Source organism: Maylandia zebra, linkage group LG8 (genome assembly GCF_041146795.1).
Source record: "Maylandia zebra isolate NMK-2024a linkage group LG8, Mzebra_GT3a, whole genome shotgun sequence".
NCBI lineage: Eukaryota > Metazoa > Chordata > Actinopteri > Cichliformes > Cichlidae > Maylandia > Maylandia zebra.
This window is the reverse complement of record NC_135174.1, coordinates 14069863-14084025: the sequence shown is the minus strand read 5'-3', so window position 1 is coordinate 14084025 and position 14163 is coordinate 14069863. Positions and strand designations below refer to the sequence as shown.

The 14163-nt window shown below is 41.8% G+C and overlaps 3 protein-coding genes across 9 annotated transcripts in view; 2 read left to right on the top strand and 1 right to left on the bottom strand.

Moving 5' to 3' along the window:
* Positions 1 to 96: 96 nt before the first annotated feature.
* Positions 97 to 1677, bottom strand: pigp (phosphatidylinositol glycan anchor biosynthesis, class P). Its single transcript, XM_004571383.5, has 5 exons — positions 1417 to 1677; positions 1248 to 1332; positions 1087 to 1159; positions 882 to 1000; positions 97 to 506 (listed from the first exon to the last, which is right to left on the bottom strand). The coding sequence occupies exons 2-5, from the start codon at positions 1327 to 1329 to the stop codon at positions 391 to 393; spliced, it is 390 nt and encodes a 129-aa protein (XP_004571440.1). The 5' UTR covers positions 1330 to 1332; positions 1417 to 1677; the 3' UTR covers positions 97 to 390.
* A 136-nt stretch (positions 1678 to 1813) lies between these two features.
* rexo4 (REX4 homolog, 3'-5' exonuclease) lies at positions 1814 to 5855 on the top strand. The gene is made up of 8 exons (XM_004571382.6): positions 1814 to 2297; positions 2412 to 2743; positions 2832 to 2996; positions 4194 to 4387; positions 4487 to 4575; positions 4665 to 4739; positions 4831 to 4905; positions 5290 to 5855. The coding sequence occupies exons 1-8, from the start codon at positions 2088 to 2090 to the stop codon at positions 5431 to 5433; spliced, it is 1284 nt and encodes a 427-aa protein (XP_004571439.1). The 5' UTR covers positions 1814 to 2087; the 3' UTR covers positions 5434 to 5855.
* A 5262-nt stretch (positions 5856 to 11117) lies between these two features.
* The window catches only part of LOC101485985 (voltage-gated potassium channel KCNC1), a 55161-nt gene continuing 52115 nt past the window's right edge, over positions 11118 to 14163 (top strand). For 4 of the 7 annotated variants that reach the window (XM_004571380.4, XM_076887427.1, XM_012924730.4 and 1 more), the window contains exon 1: positions 11120 to 11803. In XM_004571380.4, the coding sequence (XP_004571437.1) occupies positions 11756 to 11803 (48 nt within the window). In that variant the 5' untranslated portion in view covers positions 11120 to 11755. Of the gene's footprint in view, positions 11804 to 14163 lie in introns of all 7 variants that reach the window. The other 3 variants (XR_013099854.1, XM_076887429.1, XM_004571381.5) reach the window with 3 other exon arrangements.

The following is a 14163-nucleotide window of genomic DNA, read 5'->3' as shown; positions in this document are numbered from 1 at the left end:
ACACACATTTCTGACAGGCATTAAAGTACAAGAACAAAATAAGATGTTCATTTCTTCTAGCAGTGGACTTAAAAATAAAAGAATTAACATAAAAAATATGATTATTTAGGATATGTTTATTGCACAGAATAATAAATATAAACATTCTGTATTTTAACATAGACAGTACAGCCATTTACTTTTGTTTTCATTCAATATGCATCTTATTGTGACCAGTGTATTCACATTTAACCATTATAAAGACGCTTAAACAACAAAAAAGTCAACAGAATATATCTTCTTATAAATAAGGCACAAAACATTTCATAAAAAAAGACAAACAGTAACACCAAAATAAAACCCCTGCAGCTTTACTTCTGCTCTGTCCACAGCAGTATCAGACTGTGCTTGTTACATACTGGGTGATAAATAGAACATTTTGTTGACTTCACTAATCGACACATCCTTCAATCGGGGTATTCCTCCGTTACGGCAGGACTCGGTGCTCTGGCCTTGTGCATACACATCTGTGACAGAAAAAGGACATTTAACAATCAGGAAATTCTGAAAATGGGGCATGGTTGTTGGTGGCAGACAGGTTGGTCCGAATATTTCAGAAGCTGGTAATCTACTGGGATTTTCCCCACACAACAGGAGGAGAATGGCCAGATTGCTTCAAGCTGACAGGAAGGCAATAGTAACTCAGATAACCACTTGTTATAAGAAAGCACCTAATAAAATGGCCAATCAGTGTAATATACTGAAGTGCATTTTATTTTCAGCTTGTTTACATGTATATTCTCACGCAGTACAATTTTATATTCCTTCATCTTCTCACTCTAAATGTTAGTTAACCTAATCAGACCTAAGCAGTCAGAGTCTGAACAGTGCAGCATCCTCACCTGTGATATTGTCCACAGAGTCCAGCGGTGCCGTGTTGCTCATGTTCACACCAAATAACAGAATGAAACAGACTGTTATTGCGACCAGCAGGTAGATTGGCATCGCAAGAGCCCAGTACCTACACAGAACACACATTTGACACTGTCATGAAACTGTGCAGGTGCTTCCCCAGTGATCCATTTATTTCAGAGCAGTTCTACTTACTTTTGAGGCCAGTAAGTGAGCCCTATTGAATTAAGCCAATCCTCTGGCACGAAAGCCCATAAGCAATACAGAACTGTGGAGAGACGCAGTGAGTATTACAGACATGCATTGCTTGAACACCTTTTTGTGTTTTGGATTGGAGGACGCGATATTTCACTTACAGAAGCCAAACTGTGATCCGAGAAAGAGAACAAACCCATAAATGGCCCTCTCAGGCAGAGGAGATGGCGAGTTTTCCAACATGATCTACAACCAAAACACAGACAGAAACGTGTGGGAGAGCAACGAGACAGCAATAACACATTCAGGCCCCAAAAAGAAGTTACATACCTGGAAATACGTTTTTCTTTGCTCCTTTAAACGCTAACTTTACTCAGATGCTTAACATTAATTACCACGTTAATTATATGCCTGATGATTATCCAGAGTAATACAACATGGGTTTAATACGTCTATCAAAACCCACTGTGTTTTTTTACATTAGTGCCATGAAGCCTTCCGCCACGGTCCGTCATTTTTCCTCAGAACGATGCGAAACCCTTTCTAAAACATTAGTTCCGCATTTGAATCGCCCACAAAACAAGCGTCAATACATGACTTTTTACGTTAATTATATAAAATTTCACATGTATATAATTGTAAAACAAAAGCACGGTCGGAGATTTTTTTTCATATCTTACTGACGTGACGCACTTGCGCTACAGCACGACGTCATGTTTGTGACGGACACATTTCACTGTTGCACATCGTGGGAAAACACTCTACGGCATGGCTTCGGAGTGAGTGAAGTTTTACGAGTAAGCGATTTTATGTACAGTTCAGGGACGTGCTTCAGTTTTGCTTGTGTGCTGGACGAAAGGTGAGCTTAGTCTGGGGGAGGCATTTCTTACTGTCTGAAGTTGTTTGGCAACTCAAGTAACGGACATCTGACAAGCCAGCGTGGCTTCACACACCTCACCAAGAAAAATATAAGGAGGTGAGGATACATGAGATAGGTGATCATGTCTAAGGTGGAGAAACAGAAAAAACACTTTCCCGCTCAAGCATCTAAGCGGAAAACTAATAAGAAAAACGGCATATTAAAAAAGAACGAGAGGCATTGGTTTTACTCAGCTCCTGCAAACAAGGAGCAAGAAAAGCCTACAGCTCCACAAACTGCTCCTCCAAAAGACTCCCAGCAGTTCTCTGCCAACTGGAAAGCACTTCAAGAGGTTAGTGAGTGCAATAGTTTGAGCTCCATGCATGTCCTGTCACACACTTTGGTTTTTGTGTGCCTGTGTTTAATACTACCCACAGGTTTTTCTCTCCTATTTTACTCCCTTCAGCTGTTGAAGGCCAGTCAGTCAGAGAAGAAGCAGCCGGCAGCACCAAGACATCAGAACGGCTTCTCGCCAAAGAATGTCCAAGAAAATACTTCTAAAATAATTTCTAAGAACAATGCTGCACCAAGCCAGAGAGACACTGAGAATAAATCAGATCACAAAACTGTTCCTAAGAGTTTTGTCTCCGGTAAGACTGGGGTCAACTCAAAGGTGTCGAATGTCTCGAAGACTAAACATGTTATTGCTCCAGAAAGAGAGCGGGATAGCGGGAAGCCAAACAGCCTACAGGCAGCTAAGAAGAAGAAGCTTGAATCCGAGGAGACGAAGCCAACAGAGTATGTATATATTAGCACTGACGCTGACTCATTTATTCAGCAAGAATAAATATGTCTGATAATCCCATCTCATTCTCTGCTGTTGCAGAGAGGACCTTTGGTTTGATGACGTGGACCCGGATGACATTGAGGCGACAATGGGAGCAGAAGCAGCCGAGATCATGAGGAAGAAGCAGGGCAAGGCCAAGGGTACGGATGGTGCCTCGGCTAATGACACAGAGAAGAGCCTGGTTAAGGAGAATGCTTTTGAAGGGTAAGTCGCTGTGCATTCAGTGTACAGTGGGAAACACACTCAGAATACAGCGGGCAGCTTTGATGCCATTTTAGAAAAGTGCCTGAAAATATTCCCGGGGGAAGATGAATGCCTTAACAGCGATCATAAAAAATATCAAGTCTCTAATGTCATTACTTATCTCAATACAAGTATTTCAGAGTAATGTTGCTGCTGGGGTGGGATTAGCTGGCTGTGATTAACTGTGGATGTAATATTAACAATGTGAATTTGGCACATAATGTCACACAAAATGTGTTTTTCCCAAAAGTCAGACTTTAATATCTCTGAAACCGCTCAACTGGGTCGACAACATTATGTGCCTCGTGTTTAAGAAGCTCAAAGTAAATTGTCAATCCCCCCCCCACCTTCTCCAGTTCTCTGGATCTGCTGTCAAAGATCAGATATCCAATTATTTCAGGGACTCGTTCTGTATGAAGTTGAGCGACACTCCTGAGAGCCCATATTCACAGAACCCCTGAAAAATGTCAAACACACTCCCCCCACCATATATTCTGAAAGATCTAATGACAGCAGAAACCTGGCATTTCTGATGAACAGTGTATCGTTCCACAGGAATATTTTTTTTTTTCCATTAGATATGATGATCAGGTGGGATTTTTATTTTTTTAATTTGATGAAATTGATGAGATGGAATGACCCAAAGGAGATGGAGACTATTTTTCCCCCCTCAGTGGAGAGCTTCATGGAGCTTTCCTTCAAGGAGTCAAATATTACATATAGTCTGTGATAAATACTTTTGTCATTGCATGTTTTAGTGAATTGACCTGACAGAGTATGAAGTAAACATGGTTGCTGAATGTTTTCTGCAGGATATGGAGATGGATAAATTATTGAATGGAATTTATACAATTCAAATCCTTCACTGTACTTTGTGGTGACACAACCTGTCAATACCGCTTCAGAGTTCACTACATTGCTGTAGAAAGTCACTGATAATACAGATAAATGCTGTGGAAAAACCTGTGACTCCTGATGGATGCACCTCTCAATTTTTGTAGCCTGAAGTGTCGAGCAAGGGTTAAAGATGCAAGTGTAAAATCATGTCAGCGAGCGAAGCAACCACTGCGTTCGGTGTACATTGAGGGGTTTACATTGACACAGAAGATGATGATTGTAATGTCTCTCCTTTCTTGTCACTTTGTCATTCACCTTAAGCCTCACTAAGGCGGTGGCCATTGACTGTGAGATGGTGGGAGTTGGTCCTGACGGAGAGGACAGCATCTTGGCACGTGTGTCAATTGTGAACCAGTTTGGGAAGTGCATCTATGACAAATATGTGAAGCCCACAGAGAAGGTAACAGACTACAGGACAGCTGTCAGCGGCATCCGACCAGAGGACATCAAAGATGGTGAGAGAAATGAAATGAGTTGCAAAGAACAACTTAAAGTCTCTTTGTTCCTTATGTTTTGTTTCTGATGTTTTTTAAGCCACGTTTGTCTCTCTGCAGGAGCGGATGTACAGATTGTACAGAGGGAGGTTGCTAACATCCTGGAAGGGAGAGTAGTGGTTGGACACGCCATACACAATGATCTAAAGGTAGCATGGATGTGATATCTGAAATGGAACAAATGCAATATTGTTTTTTAGTCTGATTATGAGCAGCCACAAACTATCTGCCGTTTCAGATTCTGCTCTTGGATCATCCGAAAAAGAAAATCAGAGATACTCAGAAATATAAACCCTTTAAGACGATCGTAAAGGTATGATGCAGTCACCAATGTCTCAACAGTTTCCGCAGTGAATGTGTGAATGAATTATAACTGATAATGAGGCATTTTTCTTTTGTTTTAGAGCGGTCGACCCTCGCTCAAACTCCTTTGTAGAAAAATCCTCGATGTGAAGGTCCAAGAGGGTGAACATTCATCTGTAAGTCATTCGATAAACTCCTTTTAAATCATCAGGGTTGAGTGACCGAAAATTGGCACACGGGTATATCTTTGACCCCTCAAGGCCAGAAGATAAGTGTATATAATAGTAATATTCTCGTTAGCAACCACTTACCCAAATGGTCAATTTGCAGCATTTTAGCACTTGTAGCATCTTACAAAAGCATCGTGTCACTTTATATTCATGACATTAACATTTATTCTATATCTAGAAAACTTTATTGTTAATCTCATGATGTCATCATCCAACAGTGGACTAAAATCACCGACCCAGCAGTACTGCAGCATGTAGAAACAACCAGTGTGTTATTGCCCAACAATGTTAGTAACACTTGGGCTGATCTTTGCCTGTTGCTTTCTCCAGGTCCAAGACGCACAGGCCACCATGAGGCTGTACACAATGGTGAAAAAGCAGTGGGAGGCAGAGATTAAAGTGAGTAGGAAAAACAAATTCTTGGACAAGAGGAGCGAGAGAAAGGCCAAGCTTCCCAAAGACAAGAATCACTGAGGATTACAAATTCAAAACAAGAAGAGGACAGATGATCTCCTGATCAGAGCAGAGCTGACTGAAGTGATCAAAGGATTCTTTTAAGAAGAAAAAACAACTGTGTATTTTTGTTTATTTTAATGTGAGGGATGTTGACCCTGTGATTGTATAAAAGCGTGACTTTCCTGAGCTTTTGTGAGATCTGGCGCAACAAAAAGCGTGTTAAATGCTTTCGCAGATAGTGACCGGTTTCATCCGCCTAAGTCGCTCGGGGAGATCGTTGCAGGCTGTGAAAGACTTTATCGAGTTGCAAATCAAGAAGTTTTGTTCCTCAGTGTGCCAGACTGACTCATGCAGGGATTAGAACAGAGTCTTTATATACAAAGATTGTAAAAATGTCTGTTTTTAAAGTATAAATAAAACAAAAGATGTAATTCGTTTAATTCTGCTATGTATATTTTTTTGTCGTCACAGTCTAATACAACCACAGGAGGTTCAGTTCTTTTTAAAAAACTTAATACATTTAATGCAAGCTGATGTCAAGACATGAATTGCTGCCTCACATTTAGTTCATGATTACTGAGACTTCATTTCCCATTTCTCTGACAAACATCAGAAAAGCCATTAAAGAGGACCAACGTTACCGTTTGCTGTGAGTGCAACCAAATGTGCAGCTTAAATCATTTATTACTCAAATCCAGTATTTCCTTACGTAATCCCATGCAGGCCTTATTTTGATTTTTCTTTTTACTATGTCATGGTGATAAAGTAAGAAATCCCCTGCCTGCCAGCAGTGTGTCAGCGTGATTTGCAGCCCGGGAGCTGATGCGCTCTACGCTGTACTTTATTGAAAGCACGTGCCCTCGGTCTGCAGCCTCCAGGCTCTAAATTAGGTTCTCTGTGGGTTTCTGACAGGTAGTGCGAAGGCTTCAGGTAGCACAGCAGATGCTGGTGTGCCCTAATATGTTGACACAAGATGGTAGCATGACTTTTGTTTTCTGCATATAAATATTTTTTGGTTGTAATGTAATAAAGCAGCAGTTTCCATATGCTGACAGTTCAAACTATGTAACCATGCCTTGCCCGGTGGTCACATGTAGGTATATACTACAGCAAACAAACAGCTGAATTTAAAGGGAGAAATCCATTACTGGATGTCCGGGCTTCAACTATCTAAATACTAAAGCCTTAAAAATGAAAAGCAGCGCTCTCTGTACGCTTTTACTCAGGTTTTATGGGAGGCGTCAAGTTGCATTGGATTTAATGTAACTGTTGAAGGTGTGTTGATAAAGTTTAGCACTATCCTATCTTTTAATCAATATTTCTCTCCTGGGGTGGCTGTTACATAGCTTCTATTAACTTCTGAGGACAAGATAATAGCTAACAGAAGCGAGGACTGTCTATTCAGTGATGTGATTCCAGATTTTCCACCTTTTCAATTGAAGAGTTTGCATAAATGATACATTCAAAAGTGCCACCAGTCTAGACAAGTTATCACAAACACACAGGAAATAAAGACAACCACACCAAGATACTTTTTCTTTATTTGAAGTTAAAGAAATGCAACAGATTGTGTTTCTGTTTACTACAAAACACTGATGTGCTGGGCATCCCCAATTGCACTTTCACCTCTGTGTCCAAAACATTATTATAAAGAAAGGTCAAGATTTATGTCCAGAAAAGCAAATCACCTCTAATCACATGCATTGCATGTGCCTGAGTGTACACTGTTTAAAGCTACAGTAGTACAATAGTTCTTTTTTTCCCTTAAAAAATCTTGAATGAAGCAGATAATTACACACTGCCCAATAAACAATAGAAACAAGTCAGCTCGAGGCGATATTAACAGCAGTGTAGGAAACACCATGACAATAAGACTGCTTTGACTCATTTCATAAATCACATCGTGAGACTGGAGGCATTACTGCTGTTGCTCACACGCCACTAGTTAATAACTCTTTAAAAGGCTTCTTATAGTCTTCCCAATTACTGCACTTTGCTGCGGCTGTTGTTGACATCTGGTGCTTGGTCCCACACAGCATACAAACAGCAGCTCTGCTCTGTTTGATTTGTGTGTTCTGTCTCGTTCCCTTACCACAAGCAATTGTATATCCTCGTACACCTTCCACCGAACATAAAATGCATCAAACGCCTTAAGATCGCTTCGGGAGGTTTTATTTTTGTATAGGCTGTTTAGTCCTGCCCTCTTTCATTTTTTAACTACGTAAAGGTCTCAACATCCACCTCTGCAGTAGGAACAATAACTCCTAAATAGATTACTAGAAACTGTGTTGAACCTATGAGATTGAGGGCATTTTCACAGCTTCTTTCTCAATGCAGGAAATCTTGTCTCGTCCACACGATGTATGCTCAGGTCTGCTACCTGCTTCCTTATGCATGAGCTGCGGTATGCTGCCGCCCAGAGATTGACTGCGAGTGTCTGTGATGACTAATGCTCACTCTTAGTATGGACAAAGTTGAGCATTCAGTATTTATGCAGGTTGATGAAGAAACAGTGTCAGCTACTTTCTGTGGCTGACTTCCTGCTCGTCTGTTCTGGCCACAAAGCAAGGCTTCACTTTGAACTGAAAGCAGAAAATGGTGCCTTGATGAGCAGTGATTGATAGTCTTGTTGTTATTGGACATAGTTGGTACATTAGGTTTTAGCTTAGCAGCTCTTTGACTTTGGGCCATGCTAGTATTTTGGTTGGTTACATTTATGGGGACAGCCACACAGTGGTGAGGTGTGTGGCAGATGTGGCATATTGGTTCAAGGTGGGGGTGGGTTTACATAAGGGTTGACTGACAGGCTGAGAGATGAGGTCAGGCAAGACTCTTAGTGGACGTGCACATGATGCTGTAATCTATACTGAGAGTCTGGAGAGCTAGAGGTATGCAATGGAGAGAATAGGAATGAAAATCAGTAGAAGCAAAATAGAACATGTGTAGACAGATGTGGCTGTGAAGGTGCAAGGACTACAAATGGTCCACTATCCAAAACAATGGACAATGCACAAGAAAGGTGAAGAAGAGAGTGTGGGCAGTGGAGCTGGTGGAGACGAGTGTCAGGGGTGATTTGTGACAAAAGGGCAGCAGCAAGAGTAAAAGTCGAGATTTATAAAATGGCAGTCTGACCTGCTGTGACGTATGGCACTGACAAAAAGACAGCAGACCAACCAGTGGCAGTGGTTGAAGATGTTACGATGATCACTGGGAGTGACCAGAATAGGCAAAATTAGAAATGAGTACATCAGAGGGGCAGCTTGGGTTGAGCATGTTGGAGACAACGCTAGAGAAGCAAGGTTGAGATGGTTTGGACACATGCAGAGGAGGGATGGTGGGTGTAGTTGAAGAAGGATGTTGAAGACGGAGCTGCCAAGCAGGAGGAAAAGAGGAAGACCACAGGGGAGGTTTGGGAATGCAGTGAAGAAGGACATGCGGAGTGTTGATGTGACAGAGGAGGACGCTAGGACAGAATAGTGGTAGATGGAGGCAGGTGAGCCACTGTGGCGAACCCTAAAGAGAGCAGCCAAAAGAAGAAGAAGAGTCTGATGGTTGATTGTTCCTCCAGTTTGGTCCAGACTGGATTATTTCAGTCTGGACAGATTATTTCAGACAATTGATTGCACTGTAGCCAGTTCAAAATCTGCCATTGAGGCCTTTTCATTAGCACAGATTTTTTCAGAATTTGCAGTAAAATCTCTTGTGAATTATATGACTTGTCAAGCTTTTATTTAATACCTACATATTGTCTAACACTATATCCAGGCATTAGAAATAGTGTGTATAACTCTTTGACACTGACTTTAATCACTTAAGACTTTTCTTTAGTTTCATGAGCAGTTTTATCCTCCTCAGTGTATCACTGTGAATTTATACTTATCTAAGGCTAAATAATGCGGGCTGTGAAAGCTACTGTTTTAATTATAGCTATAAATTCATAGGGTCTAAAAGATAGGCTCTCCCAAGTGTACCTAACAGCGGTCCTTTGTGTTCCTACTGCACTCTGACTGCTTTCCTTTGCAAACTGTAAACAAAGGATCTGTGCTTATAGTTCTTGTGTACTTCTACCACTCAGTACAATTAAACACATTTAGTTTATTGTTTATTTCTCATAGAATTCTCTGATTTCTTGTTGGATCCTCCCTTTGCCATCCCATTTTTTTTTTTAAATCCTGGAAACGCCCCTCCTGTCGCTTCTCTCCCTGCCTCAGGCTGTCCATGCACAGTTATGCAAGGGTGGGGAAGTCCCAAAGCAGAGCTGTGCCACCAAACTGAAATGACTGCAGATGGAATAACAATCCTCAGGCTAAATGCTAAAATGATGAATTTGGTAGATAATTTGTGCTAAACACCAGCTTCATTACTGAGAGCATTACATGCAAATTTTGGCTTTTGTCCAGTAAAGCCCAATAAAGCTGCTGCTGTCTTGGCCAAAGACTCATAGTACTGCCAATACACCAAGTGCTTTAGATGGTTTTATGATAAAAAAAAAACTGTGGTGTAGAGGAGTTTGACACCTCTATAAATCATACGTTTGACTGATCTGAGACAATGCCGCAGGGCTCTTGGAGGTATAAATGAAGGCGTGTTCCCTGAGGGAGGAAAAAGCAGCTTCTAGATTTTGTGCTTAGATCTGTAAGGTTCGTAAAAGGTGACTTAATTTGAAAAATTACTTGAAAAAGGACTTAAAAGCTGCTTTGCAAGACACAAATGGCTCCTGCGTTAATCATTTTAATTTTTCAACTTAGTGGAGAAAGAAAAAGAAAATAAAGACTCAGGCTTCCTGTTCAGAATAGCTGACTGTATTTATATTTTGATGCCCTACAGCATAAAGCCCCTTTTCCTTGCACAGACTGCATGGGATGCATTGGATAAACTATCACATTACAGTTCAGATGTTACAGTTTTCAGTGTTTGATTCCATAAAAAAATCAGTAAATGTCCTTAAATATCTCCCACCTTCCTTTGTCTCCTTAGCTCACTGGTTTTCTGTCTGCACTTTGCTCTTACAGGAATATTTTGTGGTCAAAGGACTTTTCTTCCTTGTAAGTTTCATGAGATGATGCAGCTCTCATTGACAGTTTCCTGCCAGTAAGTGCACCATCAAGATATCCTGCTGATCTCTGTACTTTTGCTAGAAGTCGTCTCCACATACCATTAGTCTTCTTGTAAAAGCAGCAGAAAGCAGAGTTTTCGCCCCAAGATTCACCTAAACATCATGTTGTTAATCCTGTGACACTTTGTATAATATTACAGGCTATAAAGGGAATATTCTCCATGCAGCTTCACTTATTTCAAGAATTTCAGATTTTTTCTTTTAATGTTTGATAGCAGAGATGAAAAAAAAGCCAATTTTTCTGTATTTTTACTGTTTTCAGACATAATCCACCAGCTTGTACCACATGACTGGTGATGTCAGCCAAGGCAGAGTCAAGGCTGCGAACCTGTAGACAAAATGGTGTTTGTGCGTCCGTCCAGCAGAGTGAGCATGTGTGGGCTCCAGGCTAAAGTGGGGAAGTGAAGGGGGAGAAACGGGGGGAGAGAAAAAACAGGCAGTTAAACAAATGAAAATAAATCAGCGCATTTATTATTTTTATAGCCCAGCGTGTATTTTTTTTCTCTCTCTCTCTCTCCTCAGCATATGTATTTATAAAGTTCAGCAGCCATATGAGAAATTAGCCTCTGTATTCACCGGGGTCCTCCCACCCCTCTGTCTTCTTCTCTAATCCGCCCACATGTATCGTCTGAGGAAAAAAATAGTGCAGAAGGTGACGCTCCTCCAAAGGAACAGAGAGAGGCACAAGAGAGGGAAAGGCAAAGAGAGCGAGGTGTCTACAGGCTGCATCTCCACTGAAACATTTGGATGGGGGAGACAGAGGAAGAGCTGAATGGTAGCTACACCCTGCGCCTGGAAGCGTAGAGACACTGTAACAAAGGCTGGCAATTATTTTTGTTTTTGGCAATAACAAAGGTGGGAGAGGGGCTCTGAAATCGAGGGGAAATAGCCAAAAGACAGATTTTTGTTTTTCAGGGGGACTTCTGCTTCATTTCATCCGAAAGACTCATCCCGTGCCATCATCAGCATGACCATAAGCTCTAAGTAACATTCGGCAATAACGCTATCAAAACAAGATTTCCAGCAACAGTCGCGCGCAATCCTATTTCTGATTTATTATAATCGCGTGGAGGAAAAAACCCTCCACAAAAAACAGAAAAAAAACAAACAAACCCCCAAAACAGATCAGCTGAATGCCTGCGAGAAACTGGATACTCTGTGAAATCGTAAGAAAGAGCAATCTAACAAAGAAAACTACATTTTGATTGATCTTTTTAAAGCTTGATGTGCGTGTTTCTGCGCGCACTCGAATCGAACCAGAACCAAAAGCAAGTGAGTATTAACCGTGTCTGTGTATCTGTCTGTATTTTTATGGTGGTTTTATATTCTGCGTTTTATCCGCCTAATATCAAGAGGGTTTTTATTGGCCTGGATTTAAAAAAGGCGAAAATACAGCCTCTAACCTGCATTCAACAAGTATCGTGTCTTTCCCACAATATCTGCAAAATATTTCTGTATCCTGTTTCATGTTTTAAAATCAGTACGTGGAGAAATCAGGATATGTTCTGTTCTTTTAATTATTATTTTTTCCTTCTAGCTGCTATAAGAGAAATTCAGTCTGATTTAGTGTTGCCCACTGACATGACGCCTCAGAATTGTTCCATTTTATAATCCCTAACATCCTTCATTGCACAAATGGTGGGTGTTTCCCCATCTACACCACTAGATCAGAGCAGTTTCACGCTTCTGAGAGGAATGTGTGTGTGTGCATCTATGTGTATGTGTGTGTGTGTGTATGCATTCCTATCTGCATCATTTTGTCTGTCTGCATGAGTAAATAACTCCATGTGTGTGCTGCTTTTGCGCATTTACAGGCATGCATTTGTCCTACCTGCATGTGCTTTCAGTGTTTGTGTGTTTGCTTGTGCATCGTGGCAGCACTGGGTAAGTGTCAAGGCCTGAAATGGAGGTTTGATAAAGGCACTATAGGAGTAGGGTGAGAGGGCTGACACACAAACACACAGAGGAGAAGATGCTGTGAGGACGATATGAAGGGTGGGGGTTACTGGAGTGGAACTACTGGAAGGTTATAGCGTCTCATCTGGGAAGTCTAGCAGGGCAGTTAAATGTCTAGACACGGTCATCTTCTTCTTCTTCCCCCTACAACCCACCACGCCACCACTTCACCTATACTCTGACAATCTGCTTCTGCCACGTTCCGCTGCATTACACACAAAGTCTCTGGTTTCATAATGCCTCTTCTGCCGTCACTTATCCAGCACATGCATTCCTTTTCCTGCCAACTGGCTCCAACGTGCTCTCCCCCTAATGGGAACTCTACATCTTTTCCTCCATTTGCACTCTCTTCTTCTGCCCCCAGCATCCTGCATTATAAATCTACAGCTGGTGCTATTTTTAGATTAAGGGTAACCCAGAAAACACCCCCTTCGATTTTAGCACAAGAAAAAAGGGAAAAAAAGGGGGGAAAAACTCCAGAGACGGTGGCATGCTGTCGGTTGATGTGATTGGCAGAGTAGTGATGGGGCTTGAAAAGGAGGGCGCTGCTGTTTAAGCAATGGGGGGGGGGATAATCTATTTTGAGGCAGTGATTGAATTACTGATCTGTCGTGTCCTGGGTTTAGTGTGTGTGTGTCCCTGCCTCTGACCCTGTCTCTTCTCCGAGACTCTGATGGTTTCTCTTGCTTCCCGTCTTCCGTTATGAAGTTTCCTCCCGTCTTTCATCTGATTTACCACCTGATTGAGCCTAGCCGGTCTTTTACGCCCTCTTTCTTTCCACCACTTGACCTTGAGGTTCACCTCAAGATCAAATTTCATGTCATTTCTTCTCATGCCATCTTGTTTTTATAGCTCTGCTTTAAAACTTCTCGCCCTACTCCCCACCTGCTTAGACTCCCATCTGTGACTTAACCTTGCCCTGCTTTTATGTCTAATCGCTGGATAGTTCACAGGTCAGAAATTAGTCCAGTAATACCTCTTCCCTCGTCCCATTTGTCTGTCTGGCCTCATGTACCACATCGCTGCACTGCTGGATCATAATGGTCCTAATCATGCAGGAAGGGCAGTGTCATTAATTAGGAGGAGACAGGTTTAAATTGCCTAAAAGAGAGACGGGAGGTTTGGGGGATGAAGCTATCTGCTTCTGATGCAAATGCTCCAAGAAAGTTTGAATACTGAAGGATGTTCGCTCAGATTTATCCATGTCCAAAAATAGAGTTCATTCCCGACATGACACACTATCCTGTGCCTTTACCCCCCCTGTGCTCAGTGCTGTTTCAGAATTGTTATGACCTCTCCTTGAAGCACGTCCTCCTCCATCACTCCTCCTTCACCCTACATGCTGTATCACCCAGATCTATCCAAATAGAAAAAAAAAAGTCAGCCCTCATCGTCCTGTAGGCAGAAAAGATTTTAGTCATGGACACTGACTGAGCTTCGGAGCTCTATTACAGGCTTCATTGCAGCCAGTCTATTCCTGAAAATGACTTTATGTATTAATCCCCCCCCCCCCCAATCCATCCCCCCCACATCATTAAAACAAACGTTCCCAGGGATATGTTTCCTTTCCTGAAAAGAAAGGGAGCAGCTGCTGCTGCTGCATGCTTCTGGCTGGGGTGATTGACCAATATGCACAAGGCTCAAGACCCCCCTTGGGGGTGCTGGTGCTGCGGTAT